This window comes from Primulina eburnea, chromosome 11 (assembly GCF_022965805.1).
Source record: "Primulina eburnea isolate SZY01 chromosome 11, ASM2296580v1, whole genome shotgun sequence".
NCBI lineage: Eukaryota > Viridiplantae > Streptophyta > Magnoliopsida > Lamiales > Gesneriaceae > Primulina > Primulina eburnea.
This window is the reverse complement of record NC_133111.1, coordinates 38,554,897-38,575,192: the sequence shown is the minus strand read 5'-3', so window position 1 is coordinate 38,575,192 and position 20,296 is coordinate 38,554,897. Positions and strand designations below refer to the sequence as shown.

Sequence of the window (20,296 nt, the reverse complement as noted above, 5' to 3'; positions counted from 1 at the left end):
TTGCACCGGGGCAAAGTCAAGTAAAAGCAGGTCCTGAGGTTAATGCAAATACCTCTTTTTTGTTTTGAAGATGATGATGATTAAGAAGAAGTGCCCGTGACTTCAAAATATTCGACTAAAAGGGATATTTTAGAGATAGCTAGTAGCATAAAACAAGAAGGATCAAGAGGTCAAAAAGCGAGCAAGGGTGCATATAGAGAAGATCTTTACCTAGAAGGTGCTGCCCAAGCTTATATTGCTAAGGTTGACAGATATAATAACCAAATAACCCTGGTAGCTGATTCATACTCACGGAAAATTTAGGGTCCGCTCCCAGCAAGTGTCAATAGTACAGACGCAGGGTTTTTAAATTGTCCTGAGCCTGAAATCACGAAAAAGCCCGTTAAAAGGGGCCAGGAGGGTGTCCTGGCGTAGCCCCTCCGACGCTCAAGTCAATGACTGAGGATATATGGAAGAGCAGCTAAAGGTGCTGCTGAAAACAATATAGTGAATAATCTAACTGAACAATCAAACCTGATATTTATAGGAGGATACATAGGCCGACCCTTGATGAGCTTGTCTTCCATTTGAGCTATGGATGAGCCAAGAGTAGTGGGCCCGTCCATGTCTTCCATCTGGGCTAGGCCCATCCATGGGATATCACCGATGAATATTCTGCTGAAAAATATGACTTGGAAGACGATATGGATGATGACAACTTGTTTGTGAATGGTAACAATGTCGATTGAACCAGTAGTCTCATGTATCATCAATCACTCTCAAAATTAACATTTTCAAAGGTTTGATATTTGTATAAATTAAATTAAAAAGTGGCAATACCAAGATGGTTGGCATGAATTTTTTTTGACTCCCCTAACAGAATTTGCTAAGCAGCATATGTGGTAGGCGGCGGCTGCTGCTTAATTGTTTAAACAAATCTTTTTCATGTTTTTTTAATGAAAATATGAAAACCAAAGTCCAAACTAGTAACCTAGTATGATTCAAACTGAAACAACAAATTCTAAATCAAATTAAAGGCTAGACTGACCCGACTCAGTGGAGTAAGGCTTGATTGTTGTAATTGTATTAGAATCTGTGATGCCTACTGGACTCTTTATCACCTTAATCATAAGAGATTCATAACTTAATTAAGTACGTACTATTATTGGAGATTCAAATGGATTTTGACTAACCAAATGCGTCTATACAGCGGTGAATATGTTAAGGTTTTCTCATCAAAGTAGCATGATGATTTACACGGTAGATGAGATCATGCCTATGTGAGCACTATCCTCAATTCATTTCAATGGTTAAGATCTTGTCACACGTACAATTTCAACAAAAAAAGTGGGTCCTATATATGCATGGGCAAATCTTGACCATCTATTCTATCATGGGAGCAATGCCCACATGGATAGGATGAAATAAACCGATTTACACTTCACTGTTTTTATATACTTACATTTTGAAATTTGGAGCAACTAATATGTTGTCTGGGGTAAAATGAAATTGTGGAAAAAAAAAATTATTTCCACTTTTCAGGTGTTGATTTTGTTCTTGTTATGGAGATTCCCATCTTCTATGAAACATTGAGTGCTGTTTCGCAGTGACTGAAGCTCAAAAGACTTTGAACCTTTGGAAGAAAAATGAAATTGGGAAGATTATTGTGCAGATGAATTTTGAGAAGAAGACTAGTCGCTGTCTTAAAAAATGTGGACTATATCCATACCTGTGATTATAATGCATGTAAGTTTATACTCTAGCTTTAGGCATCGTTTGGTTCGTGTGATAGGATAAGTAAATGATATATAATAAGATTGATTATTAAATAAAAAAATAAGGATAAATAATACATTATGATAAATTATATGATGTTTGACATTATTTTAATTTGTTTGATTATTTTTGTTAATTATATTATGATTACTAAAATACCCTCATCATATATTAATTAGTAATATATTTTTAAAATGATTGAATAAATAAATAAATTTCTAAAATTAATTTATTTGAAAAATTATAAATAAAATTAAAATATCATATAAATTATTAAATTTTCATTAATTTCAATTTCCGAAAACAACTAAAAAATATATTAATATTATAGAAAATAATTAAAATTTGAAAATAACAAAAATATGCATTTATTGTGATAAATAAAATATTAATACAAATTTGAATGTTAAATAATGGTTAAAAACAATTAAAATATTATGGTTAAAAATAATATAATAATTAAAATATGATCAATAATAATAAAATTATTTATAGTATTAGCCAAATTAAAAATTATATTTAAATATTATTAACTTTGTTGAATTTATAATTATTTTAAACTTTAAGATATCAAAGGAAAATTTAAATTAATCAAACGTCATCTCTTCTCACCCAAAGATTATATAATAATGCATACAATATGGACCGGGTGCGGGCTGAATAAACCTATCACAATCTTAATAATTAACATCAAACACATGATAAGTAAAAGATTAAAAATCAATCACCTTTTATCATGCACACCAAACAGTGCCTTACTTTAGGTTTTATACTCTTGCTTGTAACCTGCAACATCTTGATTCACAGCTTTAATGGGTTCTAAATAGTTCCATGTGCTAACGAGTCCTTCTATGCTTTTTGTTACTTTTGTAATTATTGGCTAAACGATTTATATTTTGTGAAATTGTAATAAATTGTTACATCAAAATGCTGTATTCAAAAAAGCTGAACCAAATTAAAATCGGTTATTTTGTTCTAAAATATACACTTTATAAAGTTTTGATGAAGTGAGAAAAGAAAATGATATAAAAGTGTGCAAAATAGAAGATGTGGAGAAAGGTATGTCTAGTTTTTCTTGTTCACGTCTTCCAAAAGTATGGACAAGTGGATTGAACAAGTGCATTTATCTATTCTCTTCCTATAAAGTATTGTATACGGGTAATAAAATAGGCACGAGCATTTAATTATTTGATTTATAAAGACTTCTTTTATAACTGAAAATGGCTTGAAATTTCATGGAGTATTTAATTAGGACAAAAATTTGTGTGAGACGGTCTCACAAATCGTATTTTGTGAGACGAATCTCTTATATCCATGAAAAAATATTACTGTTTATGCTAAGAATATTATTTTTTATTGTGAATATCGGTAGGATTGACTCGTCTCACGGATAAAGATTCGTGTGATCGTCTAACAAGAAACATTATTTAGATATAGAGCATATCACATGATAACATCGCATTATTGTTTGTGTGAGATAGGACAACTGAATGCCAAATTTCTTGGTAAATTGATATGTTGTGATCTTGGCCCAACTTGTATTTACTATATCAAACATTAATTTGGCACAATAATTAATTTCATGTCACTTCCTACTTTACAACAAAGCTAAAAATAAACATATGAATATCAATGATGGATAAATAAAGAAAAGTGGAAAATATGATTAAAAATGAACTAAGAATTCTTAAAATTGTAAAAAAAAAAAAAAAAAAAAAAATTATACCCAGAAAAAAAAACTTTTCAGAATCATAGGAAATTCATTGATTTTGTAATTCTTGTTTTCCAAAATTGTTTTTTTTATTATTTTAAAAAAAGAAGAAACTTCGTGTTAGGGCTTCAAAAGTTGACCTGCAACCAGTCAGAATTGTCACTTTGCCCCCGGGGTACTTGTTGGCTGTAGCCTTGCTTTAAACATGTGCGTTAAGAGAAGATACTATTTACAAATAATAATATCACATAATATTTAGGAAATTTTGGAAATGTCGGTTGTGTTGTTCGAAAATTGTTGGAATAAATTTAAAAAATATTTCAATATTTAGGAAATTATGTTATTTCCAAACCTTTTGAGATGAAAATCAACCGACAAATTAAATATAATTTGAGTTAGGGCTCAATCAAAATTTTCAGTTGATCTTCAATGTTTTCTGCAAAAGGAAATTTCGGAATGTTTCACATTCTACTTCATATAGGCTGCATTCTAATTCTAATCAAATAAATTTACTTATCTCTATATTACCAAGAGTAGGTCTCTTGTGATATGGTCTCTGTGAGACGGGTCAACTCTACCGATATTTACAATAAAAATAATACTCTTGGCAAAAACTTGTGTGAGACGGTCTCATGGGTCGTATTTTGTGAGACGGATATCTTATTTGAGTCATGCATGAAAAAATATTACTTTTTATGCTAAGAATATTACTTTTTATGGTGAATATCGGTAGGATTGACCCGTCTCACAGATAAAAATTCGTGAGACAGTCTCATAAGAGACCTACTCTAATTTTTTTCGACTTGGAGGTCGAATCGTACCCACTATAATTAGGTTTGTGGTGAGCAAGTTTTTAGTATTTTGGACTCAATATTACTCAAGAAAAAGTAAACCACCATCCATGTCTACATAATTTCCTCCAAATGAAACTTTTACTTATTATTATTTTTCCATTTTAATAAAATATTTGATTATTTCCTATAATATACTAAAATTCTAGTCGACGAATGGAAATTGAATTCACTTTGATAATCTCATACTCAATTTTAAGTATTTTTGTTAAACCATGGTTATTTTTAAAAGCCAATTAACTCTTTGTTTTTTCTTCTAATAATTTATGCATCAATGGTCAACGAAAGCAAAAGTGCGAATCGAAAACAAGCCGAGTAGAAGAAACTTGATTGCATACGCTTCTCTACATTCAACGTCGTTGTTTTGCAAAATCATTCAAGTAATCGTTAATTCTCATATATTTGTCAAATGTTCCAATTATTAGTGTTATTAAGAAGACCAAAGATTAGAACATGTTTTTTTTCCTCGTTATTTTGTCGATGACTTATAGTTAGTTCATCGACAAAAATTTTTTGTAATATCAACAAAAACAATAAGTTTCTTTCAGGAACTGTCTCAATGAGTTTTTTTTTTAAAAAAAAACAACAAGAGTAGTTATCTTGTGAGACGATCTCACGGATCTTTATTTGTAAAACGGGTCAACCCTATCGATATTCACAATAAAAAGTAATACTGTTAACATAAGAAATAATACTTTTCAATGAATGACACAAATAAGAGATATGTCTCACAAAATACGAACTGTAAGATCGTTACATACAAGTTTTTGCCAAACAATAAATAATATCAAATAACTTTATAAGAGGCTTGAATAATTTGTCCATTTGTTGTACTATATTATTATATTACTACGAGGAATCTTTGGAGTTTTTTGTGCATTAATTGAATCATAGTGGGCATACAATATGGTTGTTTAACACAATCCGATGCGGAAAATATTAAAATAAAAAAGGAAATTAATTAATATTATTATGGTGAAAGTAATTTATTTTTGTAACCTAAGATATAATAATACAATATATTTTTAATTTTAACAAATTAAAAAAAACTATACACAAATCAACAGCCGTCCGATTAACTTCAGGCACCAACAAAGAACTATATTTACATATTTACCCTTCGCTTTGTAGATATAAACACTCGTATTGTGGATGGTTTCTTCCAAGAAAATTTCACCCCGCAGGAAAAACAGTGCCGGCGGCGGTCCAAACCCTAAATATTTTGTATTGAATTTTGCGTCATCATATTTTCTTACGAAATCGAACAGAGTTCCAACTGGGAATGCAGAGAGATGAGAAGATTTTCGCTTTCTAACACCCAATTATCCTGTGTAAAAACAAAGAAGCCTCTATCTAGTGGACGGAACTACCACCGGAAACACGTCGAAGACGGGTGATATCACCACCGTCGAACATATTAGAGAACACTTAAAGGATCATGGGATCTGAGGCAAAATGCGGCGTGCTTCGTGGGAAATACGAACTGGGCCGTTTCTTAGGCCACGGCACTTTTGCGAAAGTTTACCACGCCAGGAATCTGGCGACAGGTAATAGCGTCGCCATGAAAGTGGTGGGAAAGGAAAAGATCATCCGTGTTGGAATGATGGAGCAAGTGAAGCGCGAGATATCCGTCATGAAGATGATGAAGCATCCCAGCATCGTGGAACTCTACGAGGTCATGGCTAGCAAGACCAAGATTTACTTCGCTATGGAATTCGTTCGCGGCGGCGAGTTGTTCGCAAAGATCGCCAAGGGCCGCCTGCATGAGGACCCTGCTCGGCACTACTTCCAGCAATTGATCTCTGCCATTGATTTTTGCCACAGCAGGGGTGTTTATCACCGTGATTTGAAGCCGGAGAATCTACTTCTAGATGGAGATGGTAATCTGAAAGTCACTGATTTCGGGCTCAGTGCATTGTCCGACCATATCCATCTAGATGGGTTGCTGCATACGACGTGCGGCACGCCGGCCTACATTGCACCGGAAGTTATCGGGAAAAAAGGATACGACGGAGCAAAAGCCGATATTTGGTCATGTGGGGTGATTCTTTATGTACTTTTGGCTGGTTACTTACCCTTCCAAGACGATAACATTGTTGCTATGTATAGAAAAATATACAGGGGAGATTTCAAGTGCCCGCCATGGTTTTCACCCGAATCCCGTAAGTTAATCACCAAGATGCTGGATCCGAATCCCAGTACGAGGATAAGCATAGCCAAGATCATGAATTCATCTTGGTTCAAGAAAAAATCAACAGCGAGAGGATCAAACAGTAAACTAGAGCAGGAATTTGCATTGGGAGATGAAGTGAATGCGGGAAAGGGAAAAAATACAGAGACTTTGAATGCTTTCCACATAATTTCCCTGTCCGAGGGATTCGATTTGTCCCCTCTGTTTGAAAACACGAAGAAAGTTGATAAAGAAGAACTGCGATTTGCCACTATGACTCCTGCAAGTAGTGTAATCTCCAAGCTTGAAGAAGTGGCGAAAACACAGAATTTCAGTATAAAGAAGAGTGATTCTTGTGTTAGGTTGCAGGGGCAAGAAAATGGAAGGAAAGGGAAACTCGGAATCGCTGCTGATATTTTTGCCCTTACGCCGTCTTTTCTGGTGGTGGAAGTGAAGAAATGTAGTGGTGATACTCTTGAATATAATCAATTCTGCAACAAAGAACTGAGACCTGCGCTTAAAGATATAGTTTGGAGAACAAATGGGAATTCAATGCCTGATTGAAGATAAGAATTGTGCTAGATTCATGAAAAAATAAATAAATCTCATATCGAGGAAATTCTTGTTTAGCATTTCAAGTTTGTTAGGTTGAAATAGAGTTCTAATTCACTAGTCTTGGTTATGATTTAGTTCTTCAAAATCTTCATTGTTTATTGTATTTTAAAAATGGTTGATAAAAACTTGTGTGAGACGGTCTCGTGAGTCTTATTTTGTGAAAAGAATATCTTATTTGAGTCATCCATGAAAAAATATTACTTTTTATGCTAAGAATATCACTTTTTATTGTGAATAGATAAGGATTCGTAAAACTGTCTCACAAAATATATACTCAAAATTGTTTCTCCTAATAATGACTCAGGTTTAGTCCTCCCAACCCTTATAATAGGATTTCAAAAAAATAAATAAATAAAATAAAATAAAATTTGTTAACAGTGTAGATTTTCTGCCAAGTGGCTAGTTTTAGATTTTGACGGGTCTTTCTGGTATTATTATAACAATCACTGAAGATGGTGACCTGGTTTTGGCAATTTCTTGGAATATGCCAATGCAGCATTGTCTTTGTGACTTTGTATATGAAGCCAAAATTGATACAGATTCAAGGGAAAAGAACGTGGATGATGGACCCAAAAACGTTGTTGGATGCGAATAAAATGGAGAGATATGTAGCACGAATCATGGCCACAAAAATTTAGAAGCCGGTTTCAAGGTTCCTTTTCCCATCAACGATGCAAGACTCCATTTGTATTAATTTCAGAAACAGGTATCGAACTGGATTTATACATGAAAATCGTTTTAGATGTATTTTTATCCACTGCAGTCATTATAAAACATGAAATCGTGTTATTTGAAGGAGTCCGAGTTGATAGAGTAGGTGAATATTTGAACAATGGTCAGAAGTTTCGATTTCTCCTACCAAAATTTTATCGAGCGAGCCTATGCCCGATACAGTTTACTTTACATAGTTTGTATGATATTGCATTAGCTTCAGATTTACCCGGTGCACAATAAAAAAACCGGATACATGTTCTGAGTCTTCTGACATCATTTAAAAAATAAATGTAAATAGTTCGATTGACGAAGAGTTAATGAAGTCAACTTCAAATATATACTGTCTTTAAATAATAATTTCGATTGATTACAAATCATCTTAAAATTTCTATTTATGAATCTCTAGGTTTTTACGTACACCAAAACACATGCACACACAAAAATAAATTATACACGTGCAATATTATATTATATGCGTAATTTTGTTAGTAATATATTGAATTTTTAATGCATCCTATATTCACATTATTTTCAAATAAAATCCCCCCACTACACAAAAAAGGCTAGTGATAGTTTTGAATTATGTCCCAAATTCGGTCGTCATTGACCTATAAAAATTGTCACAAATTTAGTGACGCTTTTTTGAAAGATATCGTTGTTATTTTAAAAATCATATATGGCTAGTAGCGATGGTTTTTATGAAAGATCGTCAACAAATTTGGCGACGAATTAATAAATCATCATTAATTACGATGGTTTTTGTGAAACACCATCGCTATGTAATTTATTCTATTTTTTAGTACAAAAATAATATTTATAATTTCTATAATTAATGAACAACATATTTTTATATTTAAAATTTTAATCATTAGGATGTTTTATATATAAAAAGATTCTATCAAGAATTTGAATATATATCAAACATTAATAAATTAAATTATTTGTTTCCCAAAAAAGATATATATATATATATATATATATATATATATATATATATATATATATATATATATATATATCAAATATCCGACTTATATATAAACAAAAGTGTGCAATAAACATGGGATCAAAAAAAGTGTGCGATAAATATTCTCAATAGAATGTAATAAAATCTTACGGTGTCTTAGTCTCGTCATCGTCGTAATCGTTGTGGTTGCAACCATCACCATCCTAATGTCCCTTGTCATTGTCATCATCATCGTCATCGTTGTAGCTCAAGTTGTGTGATGACCCGATTTGCTCCTGTGAGTACACGTATCCATGTAAGAATTTGCGTTCGTGTGATGGTCTGATGACAAAGCGGTCGCGGTGTGATCCTGCTATCATGAATAAATATAATAATATTTGAATTTATAATTAAAATTGTCATTAATTAAAAATTACTATGATAAATATTTATGTATAAATATAAACAATTTTTTCAAATTTAATATATGTATTACTTAAATTTAATTATACTATATATAAATTTTTAATTTTTTTAAATTGTTAAAAATAATAAATTGACAGCCGTGTTGTTTATTTTTTATTTTATTTGGATGATTATTTAAAATAATTATGAAATAATATTATTATTTATTTAAATGACAATGTGACAATAATACATAACAATAAATATATATAATTTCACTAATAATCATAGATAATAGTTAAAATAAATATTGTAAAAATAGTAATATTAATAATAGATATAATAATATTTGAAATGATAATTAAATATATAATCGTGTTCATGAATAATGTATTTGAAATGATAAACATAATTATATATATCTTACTACATATGAAATGAAAGTTTATATTATTATTTTTTATCAAATTAACAAATATAATATATACTATAACACATTCATAGATTGATATACTAGTTAGATCTAACATACATTTAAATAGTATAGTAAATTAAATATTATGTTATACTAGTTAGATCTAACATACAATTAAATAGTATAGTAAATTAAATAATCAAACATAAAACATTTTCATTTAAAAATAGGAAAACAAAACGTTTTTAAAATATGTGATGACGGAATTTATACGAAAACCGCGGCTATATATTAACGACAACGGTTTATATATTTCATCCCTAACTTAGCGACCCAAATACAGAAATTCAATCCACTGGCAAACCATAATTAAATTCTTCCAAAAGAGGTGAAAAAGGAAAGTAAATATAAGTTTCATATTCTAAATATACCATAAAGTTATCGGAAATATTCAAACAAGTTAAATGAGTTATTTTAGTCTCCTGGCCTAGTGTGTGGTTTGTTAAACAATCGTATTAATATTTGGATTGTGAATTAAACTTGAAAAATGTGAGACTCTGTGATCTGATTTACGTTAATCAAGTAAATATATGAGTAGTAAATCAACTCATAATATAATTGTAGAAAAAAGTAGTATTTTTGCCTGTCTTTGTTTTTTATGCTTTTACTCATCCATGTTGCCAGTTTCATCGTTAGAAGATTTTCGACGAAACTTATTTAAAATAGCTTATAAGTTCTTACATGTTATAAATTATTTTAGGATGTTTGAAGCTCTGAGATCTTATTTTAAAAATAAGTTGTCAATTAATGTGTTTGAATGAAGTAATTTTAAACAATTTAAATATTTTTATGTGTTTGATGTTATGGGGTCTTTTTTTTTTGTCAAAGTTACCAAAAAAAAAGGTAGAGTGGGTCTTATGTGAAACCATCTCACGGATCATAATCTGTGAGAAGGGTCAACCCTACTCATATTCACAATAAAAAGTAATACTCTAAGCATAAAAAGTAATACTTTTTAATGTATAACCCAAATAGAGATCCGTCTCAGAAATACAACCCGTGAGACCGTCTCACACAAGTTTTTGCCAAAAAAGTATAATTATGGATGTAATCGATTCGAGTTGAGCCGAACTCTTGAATGTTTGAGCTTGATTCGTTTATAATCGAGCCGAGCTCGAGCTTTATTTAACGAATATATGCATGGCTCACGAGCTTATTCAAGTCTTTATCGAGCCTAAACAAACTTAATAAATATGAATTATAGATTTAAATTTTCATTAAATTAATTAAAAAGTAAATTATATATTTAAAGAAAAATATATTACTCTTATTAAAATTTGTAAATATGCAAAATCAATAAATCAAATATCAAAACTATTATTTTTCAGCTTAAAGATTACTCATAAACTTACCAACGAACATGTTCACAAGCTAACGAGCCGACTGTAAAGCTTGAGTTTGGTTTGTTTATCTTAACGAGCCTCATTAAACGAGCTCAAACGAGCTTTATCGAATCGAACTTCGAATAGCTCACAAATGGTTTAGTTCGTTTACATCCCTAGGTATAATACTATGAATTAATATAAGTAGTTATATATATATATATATATATGAAAATATTATTATAATTTTAATATTTAAAAAATTTATTTTATATTTATATTTAGTAAAAAATGACGTTTTTCGGGAAAAAAATATTTAATATTATTTTAAATGTATGCAAGTAAAATGCTGATTAAAAAATTGTAGTTACTAATTGACTCGATAAAACTTTAACAACTTTGTTTTTATATCTTAATAAAAAAGTAGAACAAAACCTTATTTTAAATTGAATAAAAAAAAAAAGCAAAGTAATAAAGTGGAGATCTAAGAAGTGAAGATAAAGCTCGGATTTAAGAAGATATATAAAGATATTTAAAAATAGTGAAATATTAAAATAATATCTTTTAGAAAAAAGTTGGGAGGATCCCAACTTTTTTAAATAGCTTTTAAGCGGTCAAACAACTTATTTTGACATCTTACAAATTGTTTGAATTTTTTTTTCCCGAACAAATAATGAGAGCTTATAAATGTGTCACATCAACACTTCTAATAAAAAATGACTAAAAATAAAAAAATAAGATGACTTGACTGAAATTTAAGAATATAAATGACCAAAATAATAAAGAAATAAATATACTTGACCAAAGTTACAAAATTTTCTACTTTTTATGACTGTATAAATGAAATAATCTGAACGATGTTCTTAAAATTTTAAAAAAATAATTCTAAATATATATATTTACTTACAAGCATAAATTTTGCAAATATTTTTACTTAGTAGTTAGTTTATACTACCACAAAGAGGGTTACTTACAGTCAATGTGAAATAAAACAAAAGGTGAAAAAGCAATTTACCGATTAGTTGACGTCCGGAAAATCCCAACAACAGATGTCATTTCCCACAATTATTAAATAGATAATGTTGCACTAGGCTAGGAAGGAGAATTTTTTGAGTAGTTCTCTTTGAGATAATTTTACAAATCTATTTGGATGTGAGTTGGATCAACTCTATCGATATTTATAATAAAAAATAATACTCTTAGTATAAAATGTAAAATTTTATGGATGACCCAAATAAGATATCTGTCTCACAAAATATAACTCGTGAGACCGTTTCACACAAATTTTTGTCTAATTTTTTCATGAGTTCGAGTCATGCGTGGAAAACTCGAAACAAGAAGGAAGATCTTCAATTTTTTTTTTGGATTTGGGTTCAAAGATTTTTTAAATCTCTTAAATAGTTTGGAGTAGATATGATAATATTACCCTCATTCCTTGACTCACCCAATACCAATAATAATTTATTATTATTATAATATTGTTTTTTAAAAAAAATTAATAATATTATTATAATTAAAAAGAATAGTTTAATAATAACAATTTCGGTTTTAGATTCTGAAATCTCCTAATTCGTCTATCTTATTAATATTTTTGAAACGAAGATAAGAATAAAGACGAAGATTTAATCTCTTCAACCCAAAAAGGGGGATCTCGGCTAGGTTCCACATCACACAAAGTATACAAAGATTCAAGAAAGCCGAACCCAATAACAGAAGCAGATGCAACAATTAGTACTAGTACAGTAATCTTGCACGAACATTTGCGGTACCACATCACACAAAGTACACAAAGATCCGAAAAACCCTAACCTTCTATGTTCCAAGATAAAGCTTAAAAAAAGTACACGAATTTTGTGGCTGAATGATTCCGGGGCTCCAAATTTTCTCCATCCAAAATGGGTTTTTCTTGGATTTCTGTTCCGAACAGTACATCGTTGGGATCACTACAGTTTTAGTCCGAATACAAACTTGGATCGATAGAATTTAGAGTTGGCAGGAGAGTGAGCACACGCAGGCAAAGTATATAGACAGAGATGTTTTTGTGCGTATATGCGTGTGACCACTTCTCTTCTGCCAGCTAATTCCCTCTCTATAGTTTCTCTCGTCTGTTCTTTAAGCCCTTTATTGTTCACGACTTTATGCTCACCACGAACTTGAGATTCTTGCAGCTGAAAATCTGGAAACGTCAAAAGAAAAACTGAATAAAGCAAAGTTTACACGTCGACACTGCTTACAATCAGTGAGATCTGTAATATTAGCCACTCTTTTAGTATTATTCAAGCTTATCACTCTCTTCTGCACGCAAAGAATGCACAGACTTTTCGATTACGTGGCTTGTTTGTTTTGAGATATAAGCTTTGAGATCAAGTTCGCCTGAAGAGCTTACTGTACGATGAAATTAAAATGGTTCTTGAAGTAAATAATACCAAGTAATGTCTCTAAATTACGTGTGGAGTTGAATAGTGTGTTTCTTGTTTTTGTGATTATCACATTTTCTGCAACATTCTTGCTGCTGTTGTTGGATAGAACGAGTCGGGGGTTGATAACTACACCTGCTGGCTAGTTACCATTCGGGTTTTAGCACAAAGTTTGTGTATTTGGATTTGTTAAAAAACATTTTTGTTTTTGAAGAAAGCTGTTCCACAGAATCGTGTGAATGATAAAATTAGTGACGGAGGATATATTTCATTCTGGTAGAAAGTCACTGGTAATTGCTTTCTAGATGTATGTTGCTATTGTCTGTACCATGTTTGACTGGCTGTGATATTTCAACTTAACAATTTCTTGACTTGCAGTTGTTGTTAGTCTGTATTGGTACATCATTCGGTTTATTTTCTCATTGTCATAGGATTAACTGATCTGTGGTTTTTACAATGTATTTGACAGGGAATTGATGTACTACCATAGATTTCTGAATAGGTAGCTCACTCTAGCTTGCTCATGATGTTATTGATACTCAATCAATATATTGCTAATGGTGGTTTCATTGTTTGATATTGAAACACTGTTCTCTTTCTGTATAAACTTTCAAACTGAATTTGAATTTGCAATGTTAATTTTGTAAATATTTCTTGATTTGATACATAGTAATTTTATCCGTTTTCAGTCATGGAAGGCAAACCACGAATGCATAAAAAGTCGGTGTGCCCAGAATTGGATTGCATGGGTTTTCTAAGCTTGAGTACCTTTGTGAATTGTTTTGCAAACAAACGAGACGTCGCGTGATCTGGAATTTTGAGAACGGCGATTTGATGAGAAAAACAGAAGCAAGGAATTGTAGGCAAATTTGAAATGTTTATACAAAATATCAAAGCAATTGTTTCTGTTTTAGCCTCCAACAAGTCACCAAGATGACCTTGCAGAACAGTTCAACAGTTAGTAAACAACTGTGGAAAGAAACCACAGACTTCAGATATCCAAGGAATTGTGATGATCTTCATCCACATATATAATTTAATGACACAAATAGCAAAATATAATTAAATAATTTGAACCCCAAAAAGTTTAAAACCCTTTTTCTTCACTTTTTCTGGAGAATCATGAGCATGATCTTCACCCACTTTAGTATTATCTTCATCCTCTATCGAACCATCTGCTGAATCAAACTTCTCATTCTCCTTGGGTATGGCCTCACCGTCGTTATAATGACCCTCGTTATAGGCGACTTCGATCATACTAAGTCTCCGAACTCCAGTTAATCCATTATTGATTTCAAAGATAGAAAAAATAACTGTGTCCTTAGATCTTAGCCCCTTCTCCTTTGCAAATCTATTCCAACCCCTAGTAAACACAAAACTTTGGCTACTTTTCCAATAGCAATACCGAAACTTCCATGACCTCATGGACCTATCAAAAAATGCAAGCTCTATGTCTTCTATTCCACCTCCGTTCTCTTCCTCCATCTCAGAAATCTGAGGGAAATATTTTACCGCATACTTTTTGGGGATGACAAGTCGGTTAAGCTTGCTTACATCGCTGGGAGTGAGCTCCTTTTCGAAAAGTTGCCTCACTTTAACCCCGGTGACAGTACCATTCAATATGGCTTGATTATTGTTACCGCATTGGGCTTGAGCCCTTAAATATTCAGAAAATTTGGCAGGATAGGAGCCATCTTTGATCATGCCTAGGACTGATTCTGTATTAAATTGGCTCTGGAAACTTGGCTCGTGGATGGTTATATCAGTCCAAGCGAAGTTTCTGTATGAGTCTCCATTGCGAAGCTTGATAGCTGCACTGTCATACGCCATTGCAGCTTCTTGCTCGGATTTAAACGTCCCAAGCCAAATACGCGCGTGATTAGCATATATTTGGGTTCCCCAGTGTCCATTTTGTTGGCTCACGACGCCTTTGAATCTTGAAGTGGAGGCAGAAACATTATGTTTAAGGTTCTGGGAAAGAATCTGTCTGTTGCTGGTGTTGGATTGAAATACTTCTTCGGACTGATCGGTAGTTGCTATACCTGAAACAACACCTGGTTCTTCCATACCTTAAATCCTTCAAATTCACAAGAGAAAAACCAAAGAAATCGTGATCGGCATAATGAAGATAGAATATTTAGGCACCATATTAATACCACAGCACGAAAGAATTCTGCTACAGGAGACTTCTTAAGAGCAACCCCATGAAAAAGGATCGACAATGTCATGTGAAATATTGAGGACATACCTGCTATATATATCGACAATATATACACAACAGTGACCAGGATTTTTATTCTTTTCAAGTGCAACTACAAGGTTTAGATCCGATACCAATTATCTATCCATATATACAAGGAAACAAAGCTTCGTTTCGGAAAAAAAAATTTATTTCGGCGAATTCGTGGAACCACAACAGTAAATGAAAAATCATAGTTCAGCATTATGACACATGCAATAATAATTGTAGGAGTAATCATTTTGCATTACCATTCCGAAAATCTATATATTCATCATCAAAGATCATTAATGTTTAATCCTTAATCGCTTCATTTCGTGTTCATATAACATCTTAAAGAATGAGAAAGTACTCTCATATGATTTGAGATTAAAACTATAGTTTCTGCCTTTAAGTTTTGATATATGTCGTCCATCAATCAACTTAAATACAAGTTAATTATTTCCTACATACTGATTTATTGAATAAGGATGCAAATACAATCTCTTTAAACGACATGCAAATATTATTACAATACCAAATTTGTTCTGTAGATTGGCTGATTTGTCAAAATCAGATTCCATTGCAATAACTATGCTTGTTTTATGCTTTAGTCCTTTCATTGTTCTGCTTATTGTGATATCTAATATTGCTGATATGACGCGGAAATGATATCAGATAGAAACAACAAATTATGTGTAATTACTTCTACTACAACAGTAGAACTAATACTCCGATCCCTTTGGCTAATAAGTTCCAAAATAATGCTATTAGACAAACAAATTCTCGAGTATACGTTAAATTCACCATCAAAATATGTCTCAAAAAAGCACTACACTTTTCAATCGATTGACCATAGCCAATCTCAAAGAGTGAAGTGTGCAGCCCTCGTCCAGCAACCAACGACAACTTGTGCTGGACTAAAACGTGAACAACGACATTTTTCAAATGTAAACTCTTGATATGTTTTATATATTCCCCTCGTCCAGGCTGAAATTCTAAACTCTAAAATCTTTTAATAATTATACAAAATTTACATATACATATTTTTTTAAAAAAATTGGGCCACCCGGGAGTCCGGGTAATCAACCATGTGGCTCCGCCTCTTCTCGTGATTGAAAAAAATAGATTTTCCTATCCCATGTGGAAATCTACACTCCAAATCATTAAACATGATCATCCATCGAATCCAATAGAGAGTTCATTAAAATTCATTTAGTATCTGAACTTGTAGTAACAAGAAAACCATAACAAAAACATAAGTTTATATATTCTCTTATTTGTTAGGTACCAAGATTTTTTGCACGAACCCCACGCAAAGAGATTGAATAAGGATCATGATACAACCATGGATTAATATTTTGGTCCAAATATAACAACATCACTTGAACAAAATATAACGCAAAATAACAATATGAACATAAAAAAGTTATGGCATCATTCACGAAGAGAAATTAAAGGTTGTAAAAAGTACCTGGGGAATCAGGTTTCAGTAAATTAAAGGCTGATGAAGAAACAGAAGTAATAATAACTGCTGATCATGAAGAAATTCTTAAGTAGTTGAGATAAACGTCAAAACAGAAAGGAAAATAATCAGGAGAAGTGCTAAGATTTTCTTTTAATTGTTTGTACCCATTATTCCATATGTGGGTTTGTTCGTATCAGCCCATTGAAGGAAACAAAAATCTCCCCATAATTGAATTGCTTCCATACTTGATTTAGTATTAAAAAAAATCAACTCCTTGCGCTCAATAAAACATACAAGTGAATTACCAAAACCAAATCCAAGCAAGAAAATAAAACCAAAATGGCACGTCAAATATTGCAGTGTGATGAATTGAGAATTATTTCTGCCAGAGATAGGCAAACCCGAAAATATGCATAATTACAAATTAACAAAAAATAATAATAATAGCAAAACACTGTTTCTTGGTAGTTGCAGTGCTGCAGATCTTAACTACATTTAATCGTACAATACGGTATTAGTCCTAGAGAAAATATACGATTTTCAGTAAAAATTATTACATCAGTAACAGTTCGTACCTTCTTAAACCAACATCGTCCTCTCCAGGAGCAACATCAAAAGTCACGCTTCAGACTCACATCACAATAAACAAACGAAACCCAGTGATGATTTGTTTTTTAAGTAAAATAAAATAATAGCATAGAATATATATATCCATAAAGTAGTACTATTGGATAAGACTCGAAAAGATTACTTTTTTCACGCATTATAATATCACATCAAGAAATTAACACTCCAAAACCTAGATTAGAAGTGGGTATGCTCATCTTGTAATAACCAGATCTGAGATTAATACACCTGTCCTCCGCCCCGCCAAGAACAAGAAAATCAAACAGATAGTGTGTGTGATTCACATATGAACACTAGTGAGCTAAAGATAGTGCAATGGTAAAAAACGGCGTGCGTGGTTTTTGTTTAGACGTGACAGAACAGACGAGCTTTGATCGGACGGCGGCATCATATCATATATCCTAGCCAAGTGGATATATATATGATCTCTCTATTTGCATCTTCATCTCTCTGGAATCGTCGTTTCTTACATTTTATGGGCCTTTTCTATTTGAGAGAGATCGATCAGTGGATTGGTTGAATGGACCAAAGATACGTATTCACAGAAGGAAGATAAATAGTACTACACAGCCGACATAAAGAGGAGTGAGCACACGTATAAACAAAGGTACACTCTTTGTACAAATGCCTGCGTGTGCTCACTCTCTTCTGTCAACTCTAAGTTACCTCGTTTTCTGTCTGCACAGTTCACTCAGAGAAATCAACCCAGAGGAAAACAAGCACATATTTTTGGCAGTTGTTTTATGCTGCTTCTCATTTTTCATCGCAAATGGTCAGATCTGACAACGAAAACGAAGATCCATTTCTGGAAAGAGACCACCACCGCCTAAGCCCTTTACCATTAACCATGTGAAGCAGCAGAAGAAGCTAGCACCAGAAAGGATTAGGAATTACTTGATGAATTCCAAGATCAACCCTTCTCAAGAAACCGACGACTCTTTTCAAATTTTTTTCTTCTCTGAGACTGGGAATACTTCATGTACTTGGAAAAATGAATGACAAAACTAGTCGGATCAAATAAAATGTCTCCCCCTCCGCGTACAATTATACAGACTATAACAACTATGCATTTATCATTAATGAGGGGCGAGAGGAGGGCGAAGCACAGCAAGACAGCACCACAAGGTGGGGCTCTTCTTTTCCACATGATGACGAAGACGCCGACTTTGGTCTTGTATGGAAGTTGATAAGTAGAAGGAATTGTTGTCAATGGCGGATTGGTTGGATGGGGTATCGTTTTGACTTATACGGCCCCTTGGATAGGGAGATGTGTCTGCTCAGTATTCTTGGATGGAGGGAGGGCATTCGTTTCTCTTGATGAATGGCTCTCATTTGGAGATTACAGTGCGTCGCTACAGGAGAGAACGGATTTGAAGGGACTGTCAACCTCTTCAATAATCCAATCATATACTTCTCTATAAAATAATCTTTTTTTTTTTTTTTTTTTGATATATTTCACACTTCGTATTCAAAGGTGTTTTCAATCCAGAGTTTTGATGATTTTTTTAAATGATATATTTTTATGAATTTGATAGATTTTTATTGACTTTTACAGAATCTATCGGATTTATAAATAAATTTATGTGGATTCATGTAAATTTTTTACAAGATTTTATAAACTTTTGTAAAAAATTTTATAAGATTTTATAAATTTTGTACGTAATTATAATATATTATTTTTTATTAATTTCTTTGAACTAATAATTAATTGACATATAGCATATTCAGTTTGAAATAATGTTTCAATATTTATATTAATAAATAAATTTACTTATTTAAAAGTTAATTATTTAATCCTTACATGTGTATATATGTGGGTTTGTATGCATGTTTGTAAATCTTTTAAAATACACCAATTGATTAATATATAACTTTGTTTTTGAATTGAAAATATACATGTGAAAAGAATATTATTTAGCACTGTATGGATATAATTTTGTATAAAAATAGCAGAACTTACTTATTAATTGAAAATGTTAAAAAGAAATTAAAAATCATGGTTGTTGCGAGGATGTTCAATTATTAAGAATTAAGCGACATTTTTTTGGATCATCTTTCATTATTATTGAATATTACATTAATTTGTATAAATCATAAATTAGAAATCACTAAATCAATTCTAGAATTCAAAATTTTCTATGATATTAAAATAAAAAAATTATTAAATAAATAATCAGTCAAAAATGAAAAATTTGAAAAGGATATATATATATATATATATATATATATATATATATATATATATATATATATATATATATTCCAAAAAAATTTGGGGTATGCTCCAAAAAATTTGGGTTCGGAAAAAATTTTGGGGTATGCTCCAAAAAATTTGGGTTCGGAATGACATTCAGATTCAAAAAGATCTTAGAAGTGTAATTAGCTGTTAGGTCAATGATGTAGACCAATCATGTAGTTAGGATTTATTACTACCAACTTGAAGACATTTTGATCTAATAATTATGGAATAATTATATTTTTTTGCAATATTCAAATGAAATGTGAAATAATATTCATAAAATAATTATTTATGTTAAAATAGTTAATAATATTACGGTTAATGTTATTTTTTATAAGTAACTCAAAAATAATTTTATTTTTT

The 20,296-nt window shown here is 31.5% G+C and overlaps 2 protein-coding genes and 1 long non-coding RNA gene across 11 annotated transcripts; 2 read left to right on the top strand and 1 right to left on the bottom strand.

The window, feature by feature from the left end:
- Positions 1 to 5,477: 5,477 nt before the first annotated feature.
- Positions 5,478 to 7,172, top strand: LOC140805852 (CBL-interacting serine/threonine-protein kinase 6-like). The gene has a single exon (XM_073162189.1). The coding sequence runs from the start codon at positions 5,756 to 5,758 to the stop codon at positions 7,049 to 7,051; it is 1,296 nt and encodes a 431-aa protein (XP_073018290.1). The 5' UTR covers positions 5,478 to 5,755; the 3' UTR covers positions 7,052 to 7,172.
- Positions 7,173 to 12,685: 5,513 nt separating this feature from the next.
- LOC140805854 (uncharacterized) lies at positions 12,686 to 14,014 on the top strand. The gene is made up of 2 exons (XR_012112384.1): positions 12,686 to 13,212; positions 13,851 to 14,014. It is a non-coding gene; the product is annotated as an uncharacterized lncRNA (long non-coding RNA).
- A 323-nt stretch (positions 14,015 to 14,337) lies between these two features.
- LOC140805853 (AP2/ERF and B3 domain-containing transcription factor At1g51120-like) lies at positions 14,338 to 18,850 on the bottom strand. 9 transcript variants are annotated; one of them, XM_073162197.1, is made up of 3 exons: positions 17,232 to 18,850; positions 17,074 to 17,133; positions 14,338 to 15,458 (listed from the first exon to the last, which is right to left on the bottom strand). In XM_073162197.1, exon 3 carries the CDS (start codon positions 15,446 to 15,448, stop codon positions 14,444 to 14,446), a length of 1,005 nt encoding a protein of 334 aa, XP_073018298.1. In that variant the 5' UTR covers positions 15,449 to 15,458; positions 17,074 to 17,133; positions 17,232 to 18,850; the 3' UTR covers positions 14,338 to 14,443. The 9 variants fall into 9 exon arrangements, with proteins under 9 accessions (XP_073018298.1, XP_073018297.1, XP_073018299.1 ...); XM_073162196.1 differs by having other exon boundaries at positions 17,074 to 17,130; XM_073162198.1 differs by having other exon boundaries at positions 17,074 to 17,130; positions 17,643 to 18,850.
- Between the last annotated feature and the right edge of the window lie 1,446 nt (positions 18,851 to 20,296).

What these genes read in the sequence shown, in the direction of transcription:
- LOC140805853 (XM_073162197.1), bottom strand. Translation starts at nt 15,448, where the DNA reads ATGGAAGAACCAGGTGTTGTTTCAGGTATAGCAACTACCGATCAGTCC.
- LOC140805852 (XM_073162189.1), top strand. Translation starts at nt 5,756, where the DNA reads ATGGGATCTGAGGCAAAATGCGGCGTGCTTCGTGGGAAATACGAACTG.